General features: G+C 40.8%; 3 protein-coding genes across 4 annotated transcripts; 2 read left to right on the forward strand and 1 right to left on the reverse strand.

Annotated features, from left to right (window-relative positions):
• The first annotated feature begins 117 nt into the window (after window positions 1-117).
• Window positions 118-7,460, forward strand: LOC129178718 (immunoglobulin-like domain-containing receptor 1). The gene is made up of 9 exons (XM_054771206.1): window positions 118-328; window positions 876-1,046; window positions 1,513-1,662; window positions 2,386-2,505; window positions 2,630-2,776; window positions 3,040-3,165; window positions 3,267-3,448; window positions 5,788-6,378; window positions 6,515-7,460. The coding sequence occupies exons 1-9, from the start codon at window positions 283-285 to the stop codon at window positions 6,551-6,553; spliced, it is 1,572 nt and encodes a 523-aa protein (XP_054627181.1). The 5' UTR covers window positions 118-282; the 3' UTR covers window positions 6,554-7,460.
• A 2,225-nt stretch (window positions 7,461-9,685) lies between these two features.
• On the forward strand, window positions 9,686-24,061 carry tmem39a (transmembrane protein 39A). 2 transcript variants are annotated; one of them, XM_054771414.1, is made up of 9 exons: window positions 9,686-9,960; window positions 14,852-15,044; window positions 15,779-16,001; window positions 16,392-16,475; window positions 16,587-16,741; window positions 17,462-17,819; window positions 17,905-18,092; window positions 18,206-18,326; window positions 19,544-24,061. In XM_054771414.1, exons 2-9 carry the CDS (start codon window positions 14,932-14,934, stop codon window positions 19,778-19,780), a joined length of 1,479 nt encoding a protein of 492 aa, XP_054627389.1. In that variant the 5' UTR covers window positions 9,686-9,960; window positions 14,852-14,931; the 3' UTR covers window positions 19,781-24,061. The 2 variants fall into 2 exon arrangements, with proteins under 2 accessions (XP_054627389.1, XP_054627390.1); XM_054771415.1 differs by having other exon boundaries at window positions 9,686-9,951.
• Window positions 21,162-26,376, reverse strand: LOC129178826 (serine protease 23-like). Its single transcript, XM_054771416.1, has 2 exons — window positions 26,103-26,376; window positions 21,162-25,280 (listed from the first exon to the last, which is right to left on the reverse strand). Exons 1-2 carry the CDS (start codon window positions 26,126-26,128, stop codon window positions 24,101-24,103), a joined length of 1,206 nt encoding a protein of 401 aa, XP_054627391.1. The 5' UTR covers window positions 26,129-26,376; the 3' UTR covers window positions 21,162-24,100.
• Window positions 26,377-27,030: the final 654 nt, after the last annotated feature.

A 27,030-nucleotide genomic window follows, 5' to 3' on the forward strand; every position in this document is an offset into this window, starting at 1 on the left:
AAAGCATACACACACTGTAGACGAGTCATTGGATTTCAGTTCGCGGTTTCCGGTTACCTAGTAGTGATGTCACTTTTACCTGTTTCGGGGTGTGGCCTGACATGTGACTTTAGTCAGGCAGATACTCAAGCATCAAGAGGCCGCCATGAATAGCAGCTCTTAAGCACATCTTCAAAACGGTGGATTTTTATTACTATTTTGATTTTGATTTTTTTTTGTTTTGGCGTGTTTTTTTTAGTTTTAGTCCAGGTGCGTGTCACGTGTCAGCGAACCTCGAACACGATGCGGCGATTTTTAGCTGCCGTCATCCTCTTGTCGCTGCTAAAAGGTACCTCATTTTTCTGTCATTGTCAAATTGTTGGTTAATTGTGTCGTTAATTGTTTTATCGTGGATTTATTTTGTATACTGTACGTCAGGCTGTTCTGACCCAATTTTAAGTGTTTGTTAATTAGGCCACATGATGAATGTTTTTTTGACGTAACCATTTACTGAAACCATTTATAATTTTTAAGTAGGTTATTATTTTAACTAGAAATGCAGCCTCTAGTATAAAATAAGGCTGGACTAGTGGTGTTTTAATAGCACCCCGCAGTGTTTTCAAAGTGTTCCAGATGACGTGAAAAGCTCATTTCGGGGTTTAAGATGACTTGGTTTCATCCCAGCCACCCTAATGTTTGTTGGCTAGTTTCACTTCCTGTTACTTTGTGTCACCAGTTTTTCTGGTTGGGTCACTTTGAGATGAGCTCCCTGTTTGAGCAACAACACAGATGCATTCTTACCCCCCTCTTTTATTTTGATCTTTACATTGTCCCCACTTGTCAAACATATACGTAATGGACTATTGTATGTGAAACTGTGTTTGCCCTCCCTCCAGTGTCGACGTGTATTCAGGTGATAGTCTCCCAGCAGGAGCGCAGCACTGCTCTGTTTGCCTCAGTCATCCTTCGCTGTGACTACACCACGTCTGCAAACCCCCAAGATGTCCTACTCACCTGGAGGTTCAAGTCTTTCTGCAAGGACCCTGTGCTGGAGTACTACTCCACATGTAAGACACATGTACCGTAGACGTCACTCCAAACATGTTATATATCCTCATCGTAATCCACTTAGAGTTCCCTTTCGGATGGTGAACGCTGGCATTTTTGTCCATGAAACATTTGCATTGCTCTTAACTTGTTTCACTTGATTAGCCATTTTCATTCTTGTATTTATTATTTTTGCTATTATTTTCATTATTTTCTGTTTTGGTCATGCCCTGTTTTCCTGAATACTTTGTGACATGATATTTATTACACTGTGTGTTTGTTGTTTGTGTTTGCGTTGTGATTGCATTGAGCAGTAAGGCCGTCTTAGATTACAACCATCATGTTGTAATTGTTGTGAAATGTCAACATATGCTGCGAACTCTGTACAAGAGTTCCAGCTTCATAAGCATGACTTTGACCACTGTAGTCCTAATGGATGCAAATAACATGATTACCTATGGGTACTTTTTTTTTTTCTTTCTGTAGCATACCAGGCTGCCCTCCAGTTGGGGCAAGACCCCTCAAACGACTGTCCCGATCGTCAGCGTACAGTGCGCACTGTGATTCAGAGGAGAGGAACTAATGAGCCGATTCTTGGTGCGGAATACCGTGAACGCAAGATCTCAATCCAGAATAGTGAGTTCATACCATAGCACAGTGGTCACCAACACAGTGCCCGCGGGCACCAGGCAGCCCCCCACGACCACATGAGGCGCCCGCATGCCTGCTTTTCATTCAGGTTTTCAGTTAATGTAAGAACACTAGAAAGAAATGTATTCTGAAACATAAAATGTGAGTTGTGGATACCAGCATTTTGTGAATGTTTTGGTAAAACAAGGATATTTGATTTGTTTGGGTTGAAATAAGATATGAAAATCATTTCTACAAAAAAGAGTAGCTTGTGGCCACTTTCATTTTCTAAAAGTAGCTCTCACAAGGAAAAACGTTGGTGACCCCTGCCATAGCACATCATACCATGACTCTAGTCAGTCTGATATTTATTTCATTTTGTTAAGTACAACTTTTATTAGTATTTAGGTATTCTCGCTGTCCTTTTTTTGTGAAGTCACTCTTTGCTTTCGGTTTTGGTTTTAGGAATGATTGAGGAAAGGTGTGTGCAACAAATATAGAACAGTTGAAGAGGAAGATAATCCTTAGTTATAATCCTGATTTGTGTCGCCAGACATACAGTAAGCAGACATAAATTATAGCTCAATGGTGGACCTTGGTTCTGTTCCTGTGGAGAAATCCTGTTTCTATATAAAACATACTGTAATTATGCCAGATACATTTACATACAAAAGGTATCCACTTGTTGGAAAACCAATGGGAAAATAACATGTTTGTGTGTTTGTGCAGGGGCAGATCTGGTCATCAATGAGGTCATGTGGTGGGACAACGGTGTGTACTTCTGTGCAGTTGATGCAGCTGGAGACACCACTGGGGACTCAGACAGAGAAGTCAAACTCATTGTATATCGTAAGAAAACTTATATTTTGAGAATACTGTAGCTACATGTTCATGTCATGTGATTTGTGACAAGAAGTGTATTATTTTAGACACACCTTCAGCATGCATGGCTCTCCCACTCTCTTTTTCTCAGATTGGTTAACAGTGCTATTCATCATCATTGGTGCTCTGCTGCTCATCATCCTGTTTGGCATCTGCTGCTGCCAGTGTTGTCCTCAGAGATGCTGCTGCTACGTGCGCTGCCCCTGCTGCCCACAGCAGTGCTGCTGCCCTGAAAAAGGTAGATAACAGGGAAGAATGTTCATGGAAACTTTGACTTTATGATGTTTATTGATGACATTCCTTCGATAATAGGTGAACTACTTGTTTGATTCGTAACATGACTGACTGAGATCATACTAGTGATGATAATCAGCCAACGTATTGTGTTTTGTATAGCGTCCCCCAGCGATAGAAATTGTTCCCAGCGTTTTTTGTTTCATAGTGATCTTAAAAAACAAAGACGTACATGTAAATCGCATGGTTAAAATACATTTCTTCCAGCGGTAATGCAGCATCGCATGATGAAGGAGGCTCAGAGGGCCATGGCTCCCTGGATGGGAGGACAGCCTGTATATGCACCAATGAGCCATGTTCCATCCACTCAAATGAACCCAGTCCTATATGCAGGTAAATACACAATAAAGAAATAATATAATCCTGTGGCTCCGATACTGTTGGTTTATTCAGCCTAAAATCTGCTAATTTGCACCTCTGATTTGTTTCAATAGGATCTGCATCAGGCAAAAGCATCCCTTTGAAGGCTATGCCTCTCCCACCGCCGCAGTCCTCTGCTTACAGCATGCCGACCCCAAGTGTCCACGGAAGCCACACCCCTGCCACCACCAATCAGATGCTTGACTACATGGAGAGTCAGGTGAGGGGGATGGACGTGACCAGTCCTCTGCTCCAGGTATGTAACTTGCTTTTATTGTGATGTAATCCAGGGTTTTCACTAGACTTCCTCACCTCAGTATTAGTTAATTAGCAATTGGAATCCTCAACAGGATTTTGAAATGCCTTTGTTCAATTGTTGTCTTAAAAAAAAAAAAAAATTCACTCAACAAAATTGTAAATGCAACACTTTTGTTTTTGCTCCCATTTTTTATGAGCTGAACTCAAAGATCTAAAACTTTTTGTACGTATGCAAAAGGCCTGTGGTAAATATTGTTCACAAATCTGTGTTGGTGAGCATTCATGATGCATAATCTATCCACCTCACAGGTGTGGCATATCAAGATGCTGATGAGACAGCTTGATTTATTGCACAGGTGTGCCTTAGGTTGGCCACTCCAAATTGTGCAGTTTAACTTGTTTCCAAAAACTCTTGGGAAAAAGAGGGATGGCCTGATGTGCATGGTCGTCATACACAGTATACTGGTCATTATGGTGCATATGAATTGAAAAAGCATGCAGCAGACAATTTATTTCAACAAACATGAATCAGAAAGCTCTTTTGATGAATGAGAAAAAGTGTTTCCCGCAGGACTGCTATCCGTTTGTGGCAGTGGTGGGGAGGGGGATGTAATGAGGTTATCGTCTGATTTGCATAATTGGCCATGATGAATTTGCATGTAATTGTAATGGACGCTGTAGGAGATAGGAATTAGGTTGTGGGAGGAGAAAAAACATTGAAAGAACAACAAATATGTTTAGAACTACAAATTAACTTCCTTTTTGTCACTTTTTTTTTTCTTTTTTTTTTTATTTCACAAACGAGACATGCCGCCTGTCAGTGCTTTGAGATGGACGTGGGGCCCACAGCAGCACTCGATGCTCGTTAAAGAGCGATGTGTGCTTTCATGTCAGAATCTCTGTTAGATTGTTTGTCTTTGTTTCATAGATATTTTTCATCGAGCATTAAGATTTTGCACTTTGTTCGGCGGTCCTTTAATGCGGCAGTTATGTGCTATGAGACCCAAAAGTGAAACCTATACATAACTTTCTCCGACACTTCCACAGCTTAATAAATCCACCAAATAGAAGACAAACTGTCATGTTATTTAACTTGAACACGCACACACCTAAACACTCTAAACCAGTTAAATCCCAGGAACGTCCCACCCGTTTGAGAGTCTTCAAAAGTATTTTGACTAGATTTGTTGCTAGTCACTTTTTGAAAGAGTATCTAGAGGGGTCTGATTACTTGCTAAACATAGCAACAATGCTAAGTTGCTTAGCTAAGTTGGCAAAATTTCTGATAGTCGTCCCTCGCCACTTTATGGTTTGAATTTCGCGGCTTCATCCTACGGACTTCACCGTTTTTCAAAAATATCTGAATAAATCATGCTGCTTTGTGGTTGAATGCGACCTATTCTTGGTAAAAAAAACAAAACAAACAAACAAACAAAAAAACCATTTAAGCAAGTAATTTTTGCCAAATTTAAGCATTTTAAAGCATAAAAATGGCTGAATGAACTAAACACATACGGTATAAGGCATTCACAAGACGCATTTAAAGACGTTGATGAAATGCAGTATTTTACACTGGTGTCAGTAGTGTTACTTTAATGTTCAATGAGACAAACAAACGTCAAGACTTGATTGCCACAACAACAGGCTACACTAATCCCTTATAAAAACATGGGCTACTTTGCGGCCCGATGTCACTTCCTGTCCACCTCTCTTTCCGGTCCCCTAGGGCAGTGGTCCCCAACCTTTTTTTGACCCACGGACCGGCTTGTGTTCACACCCATCTCCCACGGACCGGGGGGGGGGTTGTACATTATAGCGATCTAATTTATCTTATTTATTATATATTGTGTAAAACTAAGACATGGATAACATCAAATTAAAAGCACAAAATGAATGCCGACCCACCATCCACCAGTCAAATTCCAGCCAGGTTTTTCCAGAGAGATTATTCTATCGCTGTTTAACGAGTGTGGTAAAAGGCAGTGTGCTAGTATGAACTAACTTGAGACAAATGTGCACATTAGCACTGAATAAGTCATTAAAACTTACCTTTATACATTCCCACATAGTATCTGCATTTGAGACCAAATATGAGGTGAAAGAAAAATGGCAAAAAATACAGTAGTAGTCTATCTGTGCGGCATGAGATTAAGTTAGCACACGCACAATGGACATACGTCAAGTGAGACGGATGTAACAGAGAGAATCCGGCCACTTTTCACTTTTTTACATGCAGAAGACAAACATTCAGCCGTGTTGGGACAGTGACCACTTCTGTGTGCAACAGATTTTTGTTTAGCTTTTTGTACTCACATTACTTCTCTTTCTTGCCATCAGTCACAGCCGCCTCCACCCCCCCACATGCAGCATCTTCCACCTCCTTCCCATCAGTTGCCTGTAAGTGTCCCATTTTCACCCGGGCCTCCCAGCATGATATCTGGCCTCAATGAGCCAGTGGACCGCCGTGTCATCACCCTTCCACAACTACGAGAGCCGCAGCCAGGCAGGGTGCCGCCCCCTGCACCTAAGACACGCCCCCCAAGCTCCAGTGATAGCAGTCGTGGCGGCTTTGGACTTCGTGAAGAGCGTGGCGAAACTGGTCGACGTTATCCCTCACCACCTCGGTCGAGAGGCATTCCTAGGAGCTACAGTGAGGAATCACTGGATGGACGGCCGCGTGGTGGGGCACGAGGGGGCCTGGACCGCCCTCGATCCCGATCCAGAGATGATCTCTTTGACAGTAGGTCCAGAGGAAGATACTCCCCACCAGCAGCACGCCGACCTAGAGGGTCCTGGAGCTCTGATGAGGACAGTAGTAGGAGAGGAGGGGCAAGAAGAGGAGGTGGAGGATGGAACGAGAAACCTCCCAGCTACACTGAGTACGAGCCTGGACATAAACCAGGACCACGGAGGAACGAACACTACTCTGTAAGGAAATCACTGCTGTAGTTGCCATGCTGCATCACACTTACCAAAAACAGACTTGCGCACAATATTCAATATTCAGTTTGACGTGGTTGGCTGTCAGAAAAGTTCATCTAAAGGTAGTGTGTGTTTCTCTCAGGTTAAGAGCTCTCGCAGTGGCACCAGTGTCGTCATCTGAATGGAGCTGTGAAAACACCTGTGTTTCTGAGAGCATGCACACTTCACTTGAACTGGGAGTTATTGGCTTCCTCGTTGTCCAACTCCTGAAAAATTGTATCTGCCTTGATTAGCTATAAAGATGAGTTCAAAGATGGTCCCAAAACAAAATTGTATTCACAAAATGTAACAATGTAGGACTGATGAAATACAACTTCTGGAAGTACTGTATAGAAATCACGCCCGGTAGTTTGGAAATGCTTTGAAATTGAAATGTGAGTATGAGCCCCCTCTACTGGTTTGTTGATGAAGTTAAAATGTTGATGAAAGACTGAGGGTGAGGCCTGCTGGTAGGTTATTGAGTTAGTTGTTCTAGAATTGTTTATTTTTATTTACAATATTTTTCTGCAAGTGGACCACTTTTTTTTCTTTTAGTAATGCTTGCAAAAATAGCTGTAGTATACGGAAATAGCTCTTAAAGGGACAGTGGTGTTTGTGCCCTTATAGCAAATTATCTGTTACATTATCTTAATTATTTAAAGCTACATATACTGTATTTTTTGCTGAATTTTTGTGCCTTCATTATTTTATTGTAAAGTTGTGTGTATTGTCTCCTTGATACCTTGAATTGCTATGACGCTTTTGTACACTTGCATGTAAATGCCATGATACAGTAGTGTAAATAAGTAATTGACCACTATAGTATAGTAGCTATCATTGTTTTTTGGGAAATTAAAAATGTTTTATCATTGTAAATTTCACACCCCAACTGTACCCATTCTAACGAAGTATGAACGTAGCCTAATCCCTCATTTGTCTTTTTTTTTAAGATTGTACAGCACATTAAATGTAATGTTTCCTCTACATTACTTCTGCTTGAGTTTGAGTAATAAACGCTTCTCAAGATAGTGTTGAACTTTTTCTGGATTGCCATACCATGTGAATATACACATGTGGACAAAATTGTTGGTAACATTTGTTCAATGAAAGAAAAACTCCCAATGGTCACAGAAATAACTTGAATCTGAAAAAAGTAATTAAAAAATTATGGAAATTTAACCAATGAACGTCAGACATTGCTTTTGAACCATTCAACAGAATTATTGAAAAAAAACTCGTGAAGCAGGCCTGGACAAAAATGATGGTACCCCATAACTTCATATTTTGTTGCATAACCTTTTGTGGCAATCACTGCAATCAAACAATTCCTGTAACTGTTAATGAGACTTTTGCAATTCTCAGTAGGTATTTTTGCCCACTCCTCGTGAACAAACTGCTCCAGTTGTCTCAGGTTTGAAGGGTGCCTTTTCCACACGGCATGTTTCAGCTCCTTCCAAAGATGCTCAATAGGATTAAGGTCAGGGCTCATAGAAGGCCACTTCCAGTCTGGCTTTTTTTTTAACTTGTTTTCAACAGTGGTGTCCTCCTTGGTCTTCTCCCATTAAGTCCATTGTGGCTCAAACAACGACGGATCGTGCGATCTGACACTGATGTTCCTTGAGCTTGAAGTTCACTTTTAATCTCTTTAGAAGTTTTTCTGGGCTCTTATGTTACCTTTCGTATTATCCGTCTCTTTGGTTTGTTATCAGTTTTCCTCCTGCGGCCACATCCAGGGAGGTTGGCTACAGTCCCATGGATCTTAAATTTCTGAATAATATGTGCAACTGTTGTCACAGGAACACCAAGCTGCTTGGAGATGGTCTTATAGCCTTTAACATGCTTGTCGATAATTTTCTTTCTAATCTCCAGAGACAATTTTTTCTTTGCTTCCTCTGGTCCATGTTGAGTGTGGTACACACCATGTCACCAAACAGCAGAGTGACTGTGGTACACACCATGTCACCAAACAGCAGAGTGACTGACTGTAGTCCTATCTACAGTATAGCCCCACTGACTGATTACAAGGTTGTAGACACCTGTTAGTGGACACACTTTGAATTAACATGTCCTTTTGGTCACATTATTTTCAGTCTTTTCTAGGGGTACCATCATTTTTGTCCAGGCCTGTTTCATGTTTCTGTTTTTTTCAATAATTCTGTTGAAGCATGGTTGAAAAGCAATGTCTGATGTTCATTAGTTAAATTTAATAGAATTTTTATTTATTATTACTTTTTTCAGATTCAAGTTATTTCTGTGACCATTGTGAGTTTTTCTTTCATTGAACGAATGTTACCAACAATTTTGTCCACGTGTGTATATATAGGTTTTGTGCTACAAAAAATAAAGATATGTAAAGATGGAAGATATGTAGTTAATTTGCATTTGTCCAACAGAATCTTAATGATGTTATATGGTTTTTACACTTAACAGCAGTAACTCTACAAATAAGGACATGTACAATGAAGCTTACTACGATGGAGGGAATTGCCCAAGTGTAATAAATCTGGTGAAATAATACAACATATGCGGACAGCACAACAAAAACATAAAGGCAGTACTTGTGTTTTTGCTCCCATTTTTCAAGAGCTGAACTCAAATGCTCACTAACAGATTTGTGATTTTTTTTTAGATAGGTCTTTTGTGTACGTAAAAAAGTTTTAGATGTCTGATTTCAGCTCATAAAAAATGGGAGCAAAAACAAGTGTGACATTTATATTTTTGTTGAGTGTAGATAAAGGATGCAGTGAAAACATTTTTTGAGTTGACTCAGAGTTTGATGCAACAGTTTGACCATGACACAAACATACTTTGTGGAACAGTTTTTAAAAATATATTTGGATCATTCAATTTGTAAACAGATAAATACTAAGGGGTCTCTAAAGCAGCCATTTGCATCCTGGGAAATTGATACTAATAACACAAATCTTTATATATATATATATATATATATATATTTAGATATATATAAAACAACGTTGTTTGGCCTAAAAGTGGCCCCCAGCATCCTTTGATTTTTCAGCATGCTGCCCACAGTGTAAAAGGAAACTCAGGGAACTGTTCACTGCTAATTTTATCAGGCAGGACAGGCCTAGGTACACAAATCCATGTTAGGAGGCCAATACAATTATATGCAATAATGACAGTAATGTCATTATTGTAATGTCTACTAGTGTAGATAGCTAGATAGACAACATAAAGTCAACAAGGTTGTGCTAACAGACTTCAAATGCTACGTTTGATTCCGCGTCGCGTGTTGATGACGTCATATCAAGGAGGTGCGGGCTTGCCACGTCGGTCTCTGTGAAATGCATTTACACAGTGGCACCTCGCAGCCTTGGGTTAACTTTTAAATACGCTTTTTCTTTGAACACGGAGTGACAGCGACGTCACGAGCGTCCTCGGAACCGTCGTAGCTCATCTCCACATCGCTGCAGTCGGTCTTATTGTAGCAGGAGGCGGAGGAATGATCGGTTCCGTCTCGACTCGTCCGGCTGGAAGCCACACAACTGACTGATGTATCCTCGTTCACTTCACCCTCCCGTATGTTGTGTGAGTAAATATGATTTTCCAGGGCGCATTGACTTGGCCAAGTTGCACTCGATAGAATGTTATACATCCACACAACTCCTTATTTCCATTTTAAGCTCTTTGCTGAAGTTTCTGTGCCTTCTAAAAAGAGCACATTGCCTGGTGCCATGGGTCAGACGGACAGGTTTGTTGCACGTCATAGCGGTGTCATCAACATGTAATCAACACAGGTTTATCAGACTTTAGTGTTAATGGTACATGTGCAAAGGGTTAAAGTCTCACAAAATTACAAAATAGCTTCCTGCAATATAGCGCTTAGTTCCTGTTTTTTTTGTGACTTTCAACGGAACTGCTGCCACTTGACTATTGTGTTGATTTGACTAATTATCATATTTGAAGTGTTACAATGACCTCGTACACATTAGAAAGTCTAAAAAGTAAATGTTATTTACAGTACTACCTTTCCCTCCAATGACACCAGTAATGAGCAATAATGGTAAAGAGTGCATTGCTTTGTGAAGTCATTAAAAGTCTTAAATGGATAGTTATGATTTTTTTTACATGAAGTTGTATGACATCCCCATCAGCAATGTACTGTGTCAACAGTGACTTAGACCCACTTTCTCCTCCCGTGAGCCGAGTTCTGGTCAGATTTTGGTGAAGAACGTAGCTCCGGTTAGTTGGTGGGGCCATTTAAGTAAAGAGGTTGGCTTCTCAAAACAGTATGCGTTCAAAAGAGTAATACATTTACATAACAAAAATGCCTTCTCGGACAAATCAGACCGTGACGTTGCAGTCATAACGTTTTTTTTTTGAGGAGGCATTTTTGTGATGCAAATGTATTACTCTTTTGAACCCATATCGTTTTGAGAAACCAAACTCTTTACTTAAGTGGCCCCACCAACTAACCGGAACTACGTTCCTCATCGCCGAAATCTGACCAGAACTGGGATCATGGGGCTAAGTAGGGGGTAAGACACTGTTGATGCACTACACAGCTGATCCGAACTATCCCTTTAAGTCATCTGTGCTTTTGTTGTGACCCAATATAATGGTCATATTAAAGACATGGTTTGATAAAAACAGATTATCCTTGAACTGAAGTAAAACTAAAATAATGCTATTTGGAAATAGCAGAAAGGATACGTACGATCAAATACAAATAGACGGACTGAATATGGAAAGAGTGAAAGAAAATACATTTCTGGGGATCATAATAGATGAAAAAATGAGTTGGAAATCTCCTATCAAAAATATAAAACAAAAGGTGGCGAGAAATACTTCAGTATTGAATAAAGCAAAATTTGTTGTTGATCAAAAATCAATACACTCTTTACTGTTCTTTGGTATTACCATATCTAACTTATTGTGTGGAGATATGGGGCAATAATTATAAAAGCAATCTTCACTAACTCAATGTACTGCAAAATAGATCGGTGAGGATCATTCATAATGCCGCATATAGAGAACATACAAACCCTTTATTTTTAAAATCGGAACGGATTGAGCAAGGAACTCAATGTACCGAGATGAGCGAATTCAAAAAACAATACAAGCAGTTGATGTTTGCTAAATGTAAGGCAGAAGGGTCTTGATTATTATACTTATTGTTCTGTCATGCTTGTTTTTATTTGTTATTTATTTTATTTATTACGCTGATTCTTATGGAATATGGAATAATATTACATGGAATGCAGGAAGTGAATAATATGTACTGCACAAGATGTGGAATGAATCGGGGGTAGGATTAAATAAGCTTTGCTTCTTCCTACTCCTTTTGGACATGTGGAACTGTGAAATGATTCATGAGATGTATTCCATTGTAACCTGCATGCATGGTCAAATAAAATTAAACCAAACCAATACCGGTGCAGTTCAGTAAAAAAAAAAAAAAATTGTATTTGGTGAAAAATAGCAGCGTGATTACATTCGTGAAGCTCGTCTGCATCAAAGCGCCATTTCAATTAGAACATTCAATCTTTTTGACTAGCAGTCTATGAGCATGATAGGTCTTGACAATATTTGCCCACTCATGGTAAACATGCTCCAAAAATGCCAACTCCCAAGGACATCTCCAGTACACAGCTCTCTTCAGGACACCCCACACACTATAAATGAGCACTTTTTCATTCTTGTCCTTTTTTTTCTGGAACTTTTTATAATATCTGACCCACCTGGACTAAAGCCTCAGTTTTGTACCACTGCCACACATCAGTCTGTTTGATGTGGATGGACAGGTATGCTTTTGAAAGCGTTTGTCAAGCTTTGATGTTATTTTAGGATTCCATGATGCCACCTACATCACACATGCACTGTATAGACAAAAGTAACCAGGCACACTTCCTACTGTACAGCAATTGTGTTCCACACCCTTTATTTCCCTTTGAATATGAATTCATCATCATACCGAGACATTTTGCACAATTGAGTAATCGGTTAGGCCCAGACCAGGGGTGCTCACACTTTTTCAGCCTGTGAGCTACTTTTAAAATGACCAAGTCCAAAGATGTACCTCTTATTGTAAACATGGAAAAATATATATATTTATGAATGTGAGTATTCATGTACGTCAGGGATCACCAACGTTTTTCCTTGTGAGAGCTACTTTTACAAAATGAAAATGGCTAAGAGCTACTCATTTTTGTAACATTTATTTCCAGAGCTTATTTTAAACCCAAACAAAGCAAATATGCTTGTTTTACCAGAACATTAACAAAATGCTGGTGTCCACAACTCACATTTTGTATTTCAGAATGCATTTCTTTCTACTGTTCTTTCATTATTAACTGAAAACCTGAATGAAAAGCAGGCTTGCGGGCACTTCGTGTGCCCGCGGGCACCACGTTGGTGACCCCTGATTTACGTTGTACATGTATTTCAGCATGCAAGTTACAAGTCGACATGATCTCTTACTATAAAACATAAACTAGTAAACTTTGAAACTACTATGCTAAATGCTAATTAGTATTTCACATTCACAGTTTAAAAGTTTACAAGTAATCATAGTAGTTGATATCATTCAATAATTCAACTCAATATGGCAATAAAGGTAATTACGCATGATTCCTCAATAATTTTGCACATAACCTGAGTAGGATGTTAGTCAAAACGGCTACGTAGCGTTCATTATACACACGGTTCATGTATCACGTCCAGTTAGCATTTGCTATCAAACATTAGAGATATAAAAAAATTAGAACAATTATACAAAAGACAATGCAGCTGAAGTCAAGGGAACATATTAAAACGGTTTCAGCAATGGGTACACTTTCCAATGAATTATGAAATAATAGTGTAAGAAACGGAAGTGTAGAAAACACACGTTTGTATAGTGGAGTTCAGGCCGCGAAGTAAAGCCATCAAACAATTCCCTTTTTTTTTTTTTTTCCTCCATAACTAGTTGCTACAAGTGAACGGGTAACTTTACAGATATAAGCATCTTATCGCAGAGCTGGATGAAATTCAGCATCTCCTCTCTGCCATGGGGGAGCAACAGCGAATGCAGAGGGGAGCTTGATGTCAGCTGACTGATGTCATGTGACAATCTACAAAGTGACGTTTATGTGAGCGACCAAAACTATCTTTGCGATTAACTGGTAGCTGGCGATTCACGTAATGGGCACCTCTGTCATAGATGGTCCACATGAATATGAACCAAACACAAACAGTGGTTTGGTCCTCAACGTATCAGAAAAGAGGCAAATACAGCGATCACTGTTTTCCAAAGTCAAAGCTGATGTGTGTGAATATCTTGTTTTGCCTAAAACACAAAGATAATAGGTCTGCTTTCATAGATGACTAAGGAAATTAAAAAATATTCATATTTGAGAGGCTGAAATCAGGATATTTGCAATTTAAAATAAAAGACGTTTAAGCGAATACCAAAATGGTTGTCATTTAGTTGGATAAAGGATTAACTGTCACTCTAGCTAACCTTAGTAAGATGCTAAGCTGTCCCATTTGCTGAAGAAAAACAAAACGCTCAAACTTGTAGCTCCCACCTCTGTAGCTGACTGACAGTTAGCAGAGCTCCAGACTTTTTAAGAGGTGCAGCAAAGCCGGCCTTTTTACGACGCTGTCCTCCATGAGGTGGTAGGGTGAGTACACAGGAAATCTAGTTATGGACGGGCCAGAGGCATGTCCATGGGGAAGGAGGCTTTTCCTTCAGCACATCACAAAAACCCGGAAAGCAAAACTGGATGTTTGAGGGAGATGATAGATTTTTGTCATGTTGTTGGTCATACTGGTGTATGAATGTGAAGGAATGTTTGGTGGTGTTCGGAGAGGCCGTAGGTACGAATTGGCAGCCACGTTTCCGCCAGGGTAGCTGAGGAGTGAATGAATAATGGGTTCACTTCACTGCAAAAATAACTTTAAAATATTTGTATAATAATGTCTCTTATGTACTGTATTAATGAAATCGGCCTATAAGAAAATAATTTTTTTTTCAAGTCTTATTGGACATAAATAACAAACTATGAAATCATATTAGCAAATCCAGCTTTAACAAAACTCTCTCTCACAAACAATGTCATGATTTAAATAACAAAGACATTACTTCAACATTACTTCTCTTTAGTTTGAAAAACAACAAAAAAAAATGAAAAAAACAAAACAAAAAGAAAAACAAGATGTCCATGGGAGGACGTGAAAACGGGACATGTCCTGGGAAAACTTTGTAATACGGAATTATATTAAAGTGGATTCCTGTTTTGTAAGTTCTTGAGTAAGACATTATGAAAGGTATAGCACAAATTATATAATTTCTTTTAAAGGACAGAAAAACTAGACAATACTGAGACTCCACCAATGTTTACTGTTTCCATGAGGAGTGAAATGTAAACAACTTGTAGTAGTGTTCTCCGATAATGCTACACGTGACTATAGGGTATCTGTTTGCTCTCCTTTGCAGTTGCTTCAGCATATATGGTCACTCATTAAGGAGCAAGGGGGGAGTCCCAGCGTCCAGGGTTGCCACGGTAACAGGCGACCATGCCAGGGGGTCGCAGGGGTCCCAGCAGACAGCAGTTAAGCCGCTCTGCCCTGCCCTCCCTGCAGACTCTGGTTGGAGGCAATGTAGGCAATGGTACAGGCTTCAGGAACAGGTATGCTCTGCCATTGTTTCCCCAATTTTCATCATAATTTTTTTGTTTCAATCAGTTTGAGCTCCACCCCGTCTTGAAATGGTTTTCTAATTAGGTTGCCACTCGACACAACCTTTTGTTTTACAGTATTTATGCATGCCCAGTAAGGAGCCAAGAGTCTACTTGCACAACATTTTGATGAGCGAGCCTTTTGTTTGGTAGTGAGATGTTGGTTGTCCTCTAACATGTGGTTGCCCTGCAGGTGATTCAGGTTTGGGTAGCTGTTTAATGCATATCGTAGTGTAGCTTAGATTGTCACATGTGTGTGGTTGCATGTATTGAAGAGCCCTAGTGCGCAACTTCTTATCTGCACCAGTGTTGACAAATCCAACAATTTTACCTTCCCACAAAAGTAACTCAAGCTCAAGATGAAACAAACAAACAAAACAAAACTTATTTTTCTCATTTTTTTACGGCCACCAGACTTGTCATGTGTGTTTCTGATGTCTACAGTGTGTGCACACAGCCCTGCAGGGTCAGTTACAGGGGTTGGTGTGGTGTTTACCTAAGTTAATTAAGAACAAGTAGCACATGAGATTAAAAAAACACAGGTGTGAAGAGTTCTGTGCAATGCATCATCAACAGGATATTTCCTACAGAGGTGCATCAGTACACTTTTGAGCTCAAAAAGGAAGGCACAGTTGCCATTTTTTATTTTGTACACTCTTCATTGCAGATATGTCTCTCTCTTTCAGGAATAGTAACTCCTTGGGTCTTTCTGCGCCACCTATCTCGTCCCTCATAACACCAGAGCTTGTCCGTCACTCAAGGATTCCTGAGCTCCCGTTGGACAGTAGCCTGTTGTTTGAGTTTCTCCTCTTTCTTTATTTACTGGTGGCCTTGTTTGTCCAGTACATCAACATCTACAAGACAGTTTGGTGGTACCCATACAGCCACCCACCTGCCTCTACCTCACTTGTAAGAACACGCACAAACATACACACATGTGTACTGCGTTGGTTTACTTGTACCTGTCACAGGTGACTTCAAAATAGCTATATATATTTTTTTGTAGTTTTTGCTTTTCATTCGAGTTACTAATATTACTCAAACATATATTTATTGGTGGTTTAGACCATTTTTAATGTACAAAATGCATGAGGACACATCATTTTATCATTTTAGATTTGAAGTTATTCTTTAGAGGTTACAGCAATCAGTCTTTCCTATTCTTTTTCAAGTTAAATATTTTCTTTCAAATCATGCCTACATATATATTTGTTCAGTTTTGCTTTGTTCCAGATAAATGATCTCTAAAATGTCTACTTTTTTGTGTCTGCCCTCTGTGCACTGCTTGTTTTACTGCAGAACTTCCATCTAATGGACTACCACCTTGCTATCTTTATCACAGTCATGTTGGCAAGGAGGCTTGTTTGGACGATAGTTTCAGAGGTGAGCTTAGTTACCTACTTGAAATAATTCCACACTTGGATTGATATCAATGTTTTATCTAATAAATAATAAACAATAAATGATATAAGTTGTTCATGCCTCTTTACACAGGTGTCTCAGAGCAGCGGGGGGTCGCTTGTCCGCTATATGGTTCTGATCGCAGCAAGACTCTGTCTTCTCACTATGTGTGGCTGGGTTCTCTGTTGGACGCTGGTCAACCTCTGCAAGAACCACTCTGTTCTCAACCTCCTCTTTCTAGGATACCCGTGAGTCTTCTGCATCAAACTAGTTTGTGCAACTTCTGATGTGAGCACATGGAGAGACGGACATAGTGCCATGATTGTTTGCATGGTCTCGTGACTGTTTTCATGGTCTCATGACAAGACATTTGTGATAATGATGTCAAAGTGGTTGCTCTGAGCAGCACACGAGTACATTTTGCACAGTAGTCAAGTCAAGACAACCCTTTTGATTATCATAGTTAATTATTTACCACTTTTAACAGTTCCCCCCTGTTGAATTTAAGTGTTGCAAGCTCAGTGCTTTTTAGTAGCAGTAAAGAGTAAAAGTATACCATTCCTGTGATTGGTGTTTATTTTAACATACTGCCAAGGCTGTCCCCTCTCTCACTTTTCTTTTCTTCCATACAAACCAAAAAAGGTAAATATATTTCAATTCGTTGTCATGAATTCATTTGGTTAATATGCTCCAGGTAGCAAAGTGTCGCATTTAAATGAGCATGGTTTTGTACAGGGACAAACGTCCTTTTCTGTGTCTCACAAATTGTACCTGACATAAAAGCGCACCTTTGTTTTTTGTTTTTTTGTTTTTTTTAAAAATCAGTGCTCAGTGCTCATTTACAAATTTCAAGATGTTTTTAATTTAATTGGTTAATCAGCACTTGCGGGAACTACACACAGTTGTTGAAGCATTCAAATCATACAACTCACTTAGATTCTCTTTTTATCTCCCTCCCCTACTCCTAGGTTTGGCGTATATGTCCCACTCTGCTGTTTCCACCAGGAGGGGCCAAAGAACCAAACTTCACCAGCTGACTGTGATTACTCAGCCGATCACCAGCAGACGGATCTAACGGAAACTGCGTTCTTTCGGCCCCGGGACTTCCTTTTTCTGTTACGGGAGAACCTCAAAGAGCAGTTTTCTACGGCCCCGCACATGCCCACACACACATGCCCACCGCACACACACACTCACACACCCGAGCTGATTCGGGCAGAGGTGGAGGAGCTAAAGAGCGACTTCAATCGCCGAATCAAAGAAGTGCTGTTCAACTCGCTGTTCAGTGCTTATTACGTTGCCTTTTTGCCTCTCTGCTTTGTAAAGGTAGGAAGGATAGCTGCTGACTTCTTCTCTTTCTTCCCATTATTTGCGCATGAAAAACACCTTTTTTTGTACTTGACTCGTGCAGAGCACCCAATACTATGACATGTGCTGGTCATGTGAACATCTCATCATGGTGTGGATCAATGCCTTTGTGATGCTGATGAGTCAACTGCTGCCCCCCAGCTACTGCGACCTGCTTCATCGTTCGGCGTCTCACCTAGGCCGGTGGCAGAAGCTGGAGCATGGCTCATACAGTAATACACCTCAGCATGTGTGAGTAAGCTTTCTCTGCAGCTGTTACTTACATATAAAAGGGTTAAAATGTGTGCATGATGAACTTACAAAAGGGTTAAAATGTGTGCATGATGAACTGTATTTTTTGACAGGTGGTCAGACAGTGCAGTTTGGCCTCAGGGGGTGTTGGTACGACATAGTCGCTCTCTATACAAAGCTGTTGGACCATATAATGTTGCTATGCCCTCCGATGTTTCACATGCAAGATTTTATGTGAGTATCTGCCATATTAAATTATTATGAATAACAATACTATAACCTGTAAATTATTCACTTCACAGACAAGGGTTTCACCAGAGCTAGCAGTGCAGTGAAACTTTACATTGCCCATCGTATTTTTGCATTGCATTGGTTTCACCGCTTAATTGCCTATAATATAAATTCTAGGGGTGTTTTGATCCAATATTGGTTTGGTTTGGTTTAATTTTATTTGAACATGCATGAAGGCTACAATGGAATACATCTCGTGAATTATTTCATAGTTCCACATGTCCAAAAGGAGTAGGAAGAAGCAAAGCTTATTTAATACTACCCGCCATCCATTCCACATCTTGTGCAGTACATATTATTCAATATAATATTGATATTCGATATCTGTCCAAAATCAAACAAAAAAATTGTATTGGATTACATTGGCTTGCATCTAAAGTATCCGATATTGGCCCTCCGATACTAGCTGTCTCTTCCAGACTCCGCACCAGAAATTCTATCCAGCAGCAGCCCTTCCATTCAACATGCACCACCCACGTAATGACAATAACCGCATATGCCAGCATGTTTAGTAAGGAGTAGGAGTGATCTCAGCCATGTAGCTGTGTTTTTCATTAAAGTCCGAAAGTGGAAAAAGTTGTATGGGGACACTCCTAATAAATACACTTGCAGGATCAACAAAAACAAATGGCAGAAGTTAAGACGGCAACACCGAAGGCATAATTGTGCATTTTTCATGCTAATTTCCCATCTCTGCTTAAGATGATCGTGTGTCGTAATTATTCCTAATTACAGTTTTTACGAACAAGTGTTTTAGGATGATAAGTTACCACTACAAGGCACTTTTTGTGTAATCCTGGTCACATACAGACAAAAAAACAAGTTATTAACATAACATTTGTTTGGATCATTTTTAAGCATGAGCTTGCTTTTTGCAATGAGCTTGCTTTTTGCAATGAGCTTGCCCTTTAAAACTATACAGTGCATCACATGAACATGTAGTAATTGTTTTTAATATATAATGTATATGTGCAGAAATGTTTTAATCTCTCTCTCTTCTGCCTACCTAAATGTTCTTTGTCTGAATTTTCATGTTTTAATGTATGATTACAGTAGTTGCTTGAATGCAATTACATAATGAATTGCGAAATTATTTTTGACCCTTTTGGAACAATGTTGTTTAGGTTTTGTGATCTTCTCTTCCTGTCTTTCGGTTACAGTTTCTGTTCCACAAGCCGTTGCGGATCCTGAACATGCTGATTGGGATCGAGTCCAGCGTGGTTCTGTACCAGTTATACTCTCTGTTGCGGTCCGAGCGCTGGAACCACACTCTCTCTCTAGGCCTTATTCTCTTCTGCAATTACTATGTCCTTTTCAAGCTGCTCAGAGACCGCATAGTGCTGGGCAAAGCCTACTCCTACCCCCTGTCTGGTAGTTTGGGCTTAAAGTCACAATAATAAAATTTGGGAGACCAGAGGGGGTGTTCAGCGCTCACAATTGGAAGTTAAGGGACAGGACTTTGAACTCATAATCTTGTTTTGATACGGTTCTATTTTTAATGCAATGTTTATATAAACCTATTTAAAAAAAATATTTTATTTTGTATACTATTTCAAGTTACGCCGGGCATTACCACACTGACATGAACATGTTGCGTTATGTTGTTGCTGGAAGAAGATGAATGTTTCACCAAGTATTTGTGCAAGTGGCCAAGCAACCACAGAGCCAACATGGCCTCCTGACAAGTCAGTTAATGTTTTAAATTTGCCCATAATTGACCTAAAAATCTACAACCTTTTTTTAAGCCCTGAACCACACACTCAATTGAAAGATGCAACTTACCTCAAGGAAAATTCAAACATTTGGGGGATATTGTTTTGTGACAGATCAGCAAGTCAATGGCACTCTCACGTGTTGATTACAGCATATATTCACTTGCAGATAGTTGAGCCTTGAGCCCATGAAGTATGAAAATGGTACCAACAGTTACTAGGAAATCTACTGAGTCAACCTCCTATGCCCCAAAAGATTCAACTGTATGAACTTAACATTAGTGAATTTTTTCTTTGGACCCAGATGTTTTCAGTCCAGGTGCTAAACGGTCGCTATTGAGTGAACATCCACTAGGAGTGATGTCGGTAGATACGGTACCTCTCACTGCCTCAACTATAAATGCTGCATGTTCTTATTTAATTTGGACCTTTGTTGCACAAACAGCATGTGCTTGTCATCACGGGGTGGGTGTGATGACATGCCCTGACATGCCACCTTCAGTTTCCGGACATGGATACCTAACAGGTGCACTGCTTTGCACCTTATTTGTGCTCCTTAAAGTCTCAGTATAGTTTTGATGCCTGTCCAAACCAGGCACATCTGTTTTGTAGTGCAGAAAAACGTGGCCAATAGAGTCAAGAAAGCTCTAACCACCCCATGCTTACATTTTGAATGTCAATTTTAAAGGATGCTTTATTACATGGGTGTGAATTGCTTAGTTGAGGTGAGCCTCACCTGCCTGTCATTAGTAATGAATGGATTCTCTGCGGAATGCTTCTACAAGTCACCTTGTATGCTGCCCTTGACTAAGTCAAACTCTTTATGCGCTCTCCTGCCTTAAGTAGTTCCCTCTGACTTGTGCCTCCTGCTTAATCTAGTCCAGGGGTGGGCAAACTTTTTGACTCGCGGGCCGCATTGAGTTAACAAAATGCGCCGGGGGGCCAGACTATATATTTGATACATGCACTCTATTTTACACTTATAATTACAACAGTCCACCTGGAATTAGTAGTAGTCTATCTGTGCGGCATGAGAGAAAGTTAGCACACGCACAATGGACTACTATATATATGGCTGCACGGTGGTCTAGTGGTTAGCACGTTGGCCAACACAGGAACAGCCTGGAGATCGGGAAGACCTGGGTTCGATTCTCCCCTGGGCATTTCTGTGTGGAGTTTGCATGTTCTCCCCGTGTGCGTGTGGGTTTTCTCCGGGCACTCCGGCTTCCTCCCACATTCCCAAAAACATGCAGGTGAGGTTAATTGGCGACTGTAAATTGTCCATAGGTATGAATGTGAGTGTGAATGGTTGTTTGTTTATATGTGCCCTGCGATTGGCTGGCGACCAGTCCAGGGTGTGCCCCGCCTGTCGCCCGAAGTCAGCTGGGATAGGCTCCAGCATGCCCCCGCGACCCTAATGAGGATGAAGCGGTATAGAAAATGGATGGATGGAAATCTTATATATGTATGTGCTTGTGTCCCTTTTTTTCAGGAGCACTTTAAATATCAGACCATATCAAATGACCAAATTAAATTTGACATTTTTTTTTTTTACTAAATAAGACACCCGGAATGTACATGAATAAAGGATGTGCTATACAATATGAACTACTATATGAACGTTAAAACATTAACTATTAAGTATGTGAATGTCCCTCCTTTTTTACTTCAGACTGTGCAGTGGGTAGGTTAGGTTGTGTGACGCGTATTTTTTACTTGTGTTTGTTTGGCACCGTGCGTGAGGTAGTTGTCTGGATCGCTGCATGTGAAAAGCTACTTAAACCATCAAAAGGTTGTCTCAGATTGACTACTAGCAAGTCATGTTGCCAGCTTTATTTTAAAGATTGAATTACTTTGGAAGCAACTGGCGGGCCACATTCAAATGCTTGGCGGGCCGGATGTGGCCCCCGGGCCATAGTTTGCCCACACCTGATCTAGTCTGCTTGTGTTGCATAGACAAAGACAAAGAGGCAAGCAACAAGCCAGTGTGACTCTCAAGCCACTGGTTCGCCATTATTTTCTGTCATGCCCACACTAGAGGACAGAAAAGTTTTTTAAGAAACTTGTATCTGTTTATCTGTACTGAACTCGAAACTGAAGCCATCGAAATGCAACAAAATGGAGAATAGGGAAGCATACAAGCGTATTCAAGAGTCAAATTGCATGCTGAGTATGGCGAATGAATACATGTTGGCAGGACTAACATTGAAAGTCCTGCCTGCCTCTGACGCCCCCCTCCATCCCCCCGGGTTAAGCACTGGGTTAAGCTGAGGAAACTACTTAAGAGTTGCGCTTGTGGTTGACTATTTGTGCCTTTTTTACAAACAAGCTTACAATCAGCAGCTTTGAGTCTGCGCTGATAGTCTTAGCCTGCATAGACTAGAATGCCCCAGTCGGGGGCGCTGTTGACTTGAATGGAAGTTGGAATTTGTCTATTCGAATGTCACACATCCAATGCGCGTGGACCATGATAAGAAACAACTTATGTGGTGTTATGTGCTTGCTCATATTCACCCTGCGTTTGTTGTGTTGGTAAAGCCCCCTAAAACCAATACCCCACAGTAAAATTTTGATATTTGGGAAGATTTTCATTGAGTAACCTTTGACGCATTTCCATTCCCTTGGGTCTTCCTCTAGCTTCCATGAAACTGAGACAGGGTGCAAGAAAAACTGATGCTGATGTCCATCTGAGTCACATTTGTTGAGATTTAGTTTTTTCTATGTGGCATATCCCAGCATGCATTTGTTGAACTTGTTGTGGATCACATCCTGGCTGCAGAAGTAAAAAAAAAAAAAAAAAAAAAAAAGCTGGTCCTCATATTTCGGCTTTTTACAGTATTGGTTTCTCTCACAGCATTTCTGAACATGCTTTTTTTGGCATCTGAAATAAAACATGGCGTTGAAACGAACTTGTGTATTTTTGCAAGAGCAACAAAACATGAGCAGACAGAGGAATCATACGCTTAACCCGAAAACGTTTGTTACCACAAGAGGGAGCACGACATTCCAATAGATCAGTGGTCCCCAACCCCCGGGCCGCGGCCCAGTACCAGACCACACAAAGAAAAAATAATTTCCATTTGTTTTTTTAATGTTTTATTTTGAAAAGTGGCCGGATTCTCTCTGTTACATCCGTCTCACTTGACGCATGTCCATTGTGCGTGTGCTAACTTTCTCTCATGCCGCACAGATAGACTACTACTGTATTTTTACCATTTTTCTTTCACCTCATATTTGGTCTCAAATGCTGATACTATGTGGGAATGCATAAAGGTAAGTTTTGATGACTTATTCAGTGCTAATGTGCACATTTGTCTCAAGTTAATTCATGCTAGCAATGTAATAATCTTTCTGGAAAAACTTGGCTGGAACTTGAACAGGTGGATGGTGGGTAGGCATTCATTTTGTGCTTTTAATTTGATGTTATTCATGTATTAGTTTTACACAATACATAATAAAAAAGATAAATTAGATCGCTATAATGTACCACCCCCCGGTCCGCGGGAGATTTGTGGGAACACAAACTGGTCCGCGGGTCAAAAAAGGTTGGGGACCACTGCAATAGATGATGCTCCTCAAGGCAGTAATCTGCTTTGGATAGACGTGCAGTTGAAAGACGACCCATGAAAGTACCAAACATTTGATTTAGCAGACAGTACATGCTTGTCCCGCTGCAATGAGCATAGGCACCTTTGGTAGCTCACTTGTACATTCTTTGACAAAAACAAGTCTCAGTGGAAAAAGTTTGGGTTAAACAGTGCAATAACAAAGACGTACAACTATCGCAGTCTGCCATTCGTTGTCTGCAGGCACAGGCACCTTCCTAATTGTGTTAATTGCTCTCTTGCTTATAATGGTCACAAGATGCAGATGCACTTGCCTGTGTTGTGTAAGGAAGTAAATAGGCTTGCACTGATTATATATTACAGTGATAGGAACCTTTGTTGGCTGCTGCTTGCATCTCTTCAGTGCTGTAAGGGGTAACAGAGTGTCTATGTCACCTTCTCACCCTTCTCGACAGTCCACAAAGTTCCCTTTTATCCAATAGCAAATCTGAGCATATTTGAGCGGTGTCATTCTCACGGCTACATTATATTCCTGAGCCGCCCCTTGGCGCTCCACCCACTGGTGTCCAGAAAATACACCTATCACCTTCCTCTCCCAGCGTCGCCGCCTCCCATCCCACATTCGGGCATAGACCCCTGACCCACTGGCCCCGGGCTGGGCATCACAGTGCTGGTACAGAAGGTCTGCTGTCTCTTCGCTGGCCCGACAGAAACGATACACCAGCTGACCTGGGCGGTCGTTGTCAAATCCTGAGAAATGAACCCGTCGCCCTGGCAGCCTCTGAGCAGGGGGGCTGACCCCTAAATTCATGTGGCGCCGTTTGTGAGCTTTCTTGAGTTCTAGAAGAGCATAGTCATAGTCCATTCCAATGTCGTTGGCATTGCCTTTAATCCATCCCTTGGGCACATGGGTGCGCTTGGCTCGGATCCACTGGAACTTCATTTTCTCAGAGGCTCGAGGGGCATTGTTTGGACCGCCCTCAACATGATTGGTCAAGTTGGAAAGAAGGGTTGAGACCTGCATATCCCCTTGTTTGGGTTTTAGAAAGCCAACTCTGAGCCTCTGGGCACCCTTCACATAGTTTTTACCATCATGGACACAATGAGCAGCCGTTAGAACGTGACGGTCCCCCACCAAAGTACCAGAACAGCCAGTGGATAGTTTGACAGCCACTGAAAAAGGATATTTAAGCACAAAGTTTTGCCCAGCTATGCTGAAGCGCCCATCGTGACCAAAGATTTGACGCTTCTGTCTGACACGTGACTGCTTGCCTTTCCCAGACGTCCCAAAGGAGTAAGCAGGACTCGTGTTGGAACCGAGGTTGTAACCATAGAGCCCGACAGCGGTCTCAGTGAGCTGACCGTCAGAATGGAGAGTCTCGTAGGCCAGAAGTTGCCGCAGGTCCCAGTAGCCTGGCCGAGGGGCCCTCTTGTGGCATTCTGGGTCACAGGGAGAGGCAACATCTAGGCGGGCTGGAGACAGGAAGCGTGGGGCTGGGCGAACTTCGGTTTGCTGTGGGAGAACTACTGGGACACGCTGAAGAATCCACTGGGGTCGTGAGAAGGAGAAAACGTCGGGAAGGAAGAGGAGGAATAGAAGGGGGAGGAGAGAAGGGAACCTGTGGACGGGCCAGATAAAAACTCATCAGATGGATGTCAGTGTTCACGCCCTTTGAACAAAACATCCGCATTCCCAAAAGCTGCATCATGGCTTTAAAATTAAACGCATGGGATCTGAATGAGAACATTTCATCTCCGAGTCTTCATCTGCATTGGAATTTGGCAGCTGCAAACATGCACCGTACTAAATGAGCAAATATGGCAGACAGGGGGGGCAAAGATCAAGTCTTAAGAGGCTCTCATGGAAAATCCCCAAAGTGGCCATGAGGGATTGGCCTTAAGCCTGCAGGGGGGGCTCCATAATATTTTCATACACTGAATATAGTTTGATGCTTTTTATAAATAAGGGATCAATTCAACCAGGCTTTTATTACACACACTTGACACTTGATCTCCCGCTGTAGTTGTGTTTGTGAGTGAAATATAGTGTTGGGAACTCAACAGTTAACATTCTCATAGTTCTCATGAAGCTGCATGTTGACACTGGTGACATTTTCCCGTCAATATGTCAATGTTGATACAGCTATTGTGTTACATTTACTATGCAGGCCATAATAACATGCATGTGCAACTTTTTCTATAAAAATATGAACTTAATGTCTTAATGACTTTTTTCCTCTGCATATTTTGTTTGTAAATTTTACTTACTTGGACAAGAAATCTGAACTTAGTTAGATTTATATTTATATAAGAAAATCCAAAACGATAACAAAAATAACATTCAACTCCAAACCTTTAGTTTCTTACACAGTACCTAATGCAGGGTTACAAGGCAGACTATAATCATTAACTTTAAGCAGTAAATGGCCGACATGACTTACCGCGATGAATCCTTGCTGGAGCGCATACTGTAGTGTTTGCAGTTCAAATCAGAAGATGCAGATCATGTAATCGGAAGTTTGCGAGTGCAACTGCTCCTGTCCACTCGCTCGACTGTTATGACGGCGTGTTATTTCATACGATGCTGAGCTGATGCGTTGAGTAAATCCATGACAGTCCTCAGGCTGCAGCGCTGAGTCACAACGGCGCGGTTGGACCATGAAGGAGGAGGAAGATGACGGCGGAGGAGGTCTCCTGCATGAAAGAAGTCACATCTGTACATTATGCAGGCCGGTCACGTGAAGAACACACGCTTGTTGAGGGCAGGTTCGATGCCAGTATTCTCACTTTGTTGTTTTTTTGCCAGCCAGGAATCATTTGGCAGTACCTGCTAAATACGTTTAGTCTGGACAGTTTTTATATTCATAATTATCCATATAATTTAGTCTGTGTATTTATAACCATCCATATAATACCCACATCTATCTATTAATAATGCCCATATTCTATGTGTATTTTTGTACAATCTAAAATACACTACAATGCAGCTATTCGTTAGATGTACTTGTGCATGTGTAATGACAATAAATCTGAATCTTAATCCTAATTTTGTGTTGTACACCTTGGCAGAGGTTCACATCAGTGCCCTTTTAGTTGGAAAATGTTGGAAAAATTACTTTTAAAAAAGTAAATAGTTATAGCTACTAGTTAATTTACCCCAAAAGTAATTAAATTACAAACAGAATTACTCCTTCATAAATGTAATTAGTTACCAGGTAAAGTAATTAATGTATTACTTTAATGAAAAACCTTCAAATATCTGGTGTGTGCCATTGAGAGCTTACCACACGAGTTACCTCAAAATCGTCTTGCCCCTTTAACCAACATAATTGTTGAATGAAACACACTCATGTGCATCATCAGCGCACA

This window comes from Dunckerocampus dactyliophorus, chromosome 3 (genome assembly GCF_027744805.1).
Source record: "Dunckerocampus dactyliophorus isolate RoL2022-P2 chromosome 3, RoL_Ddac_1.1, whole genome shotgun sequence".
Lineage (NCBI taxonomy): Eukaryota > Metazoa > Chordata > Actinopteri > Syngnathiformes > Syngnathidae > Dunckerocampus > Dunckerocampus dactyliophorus.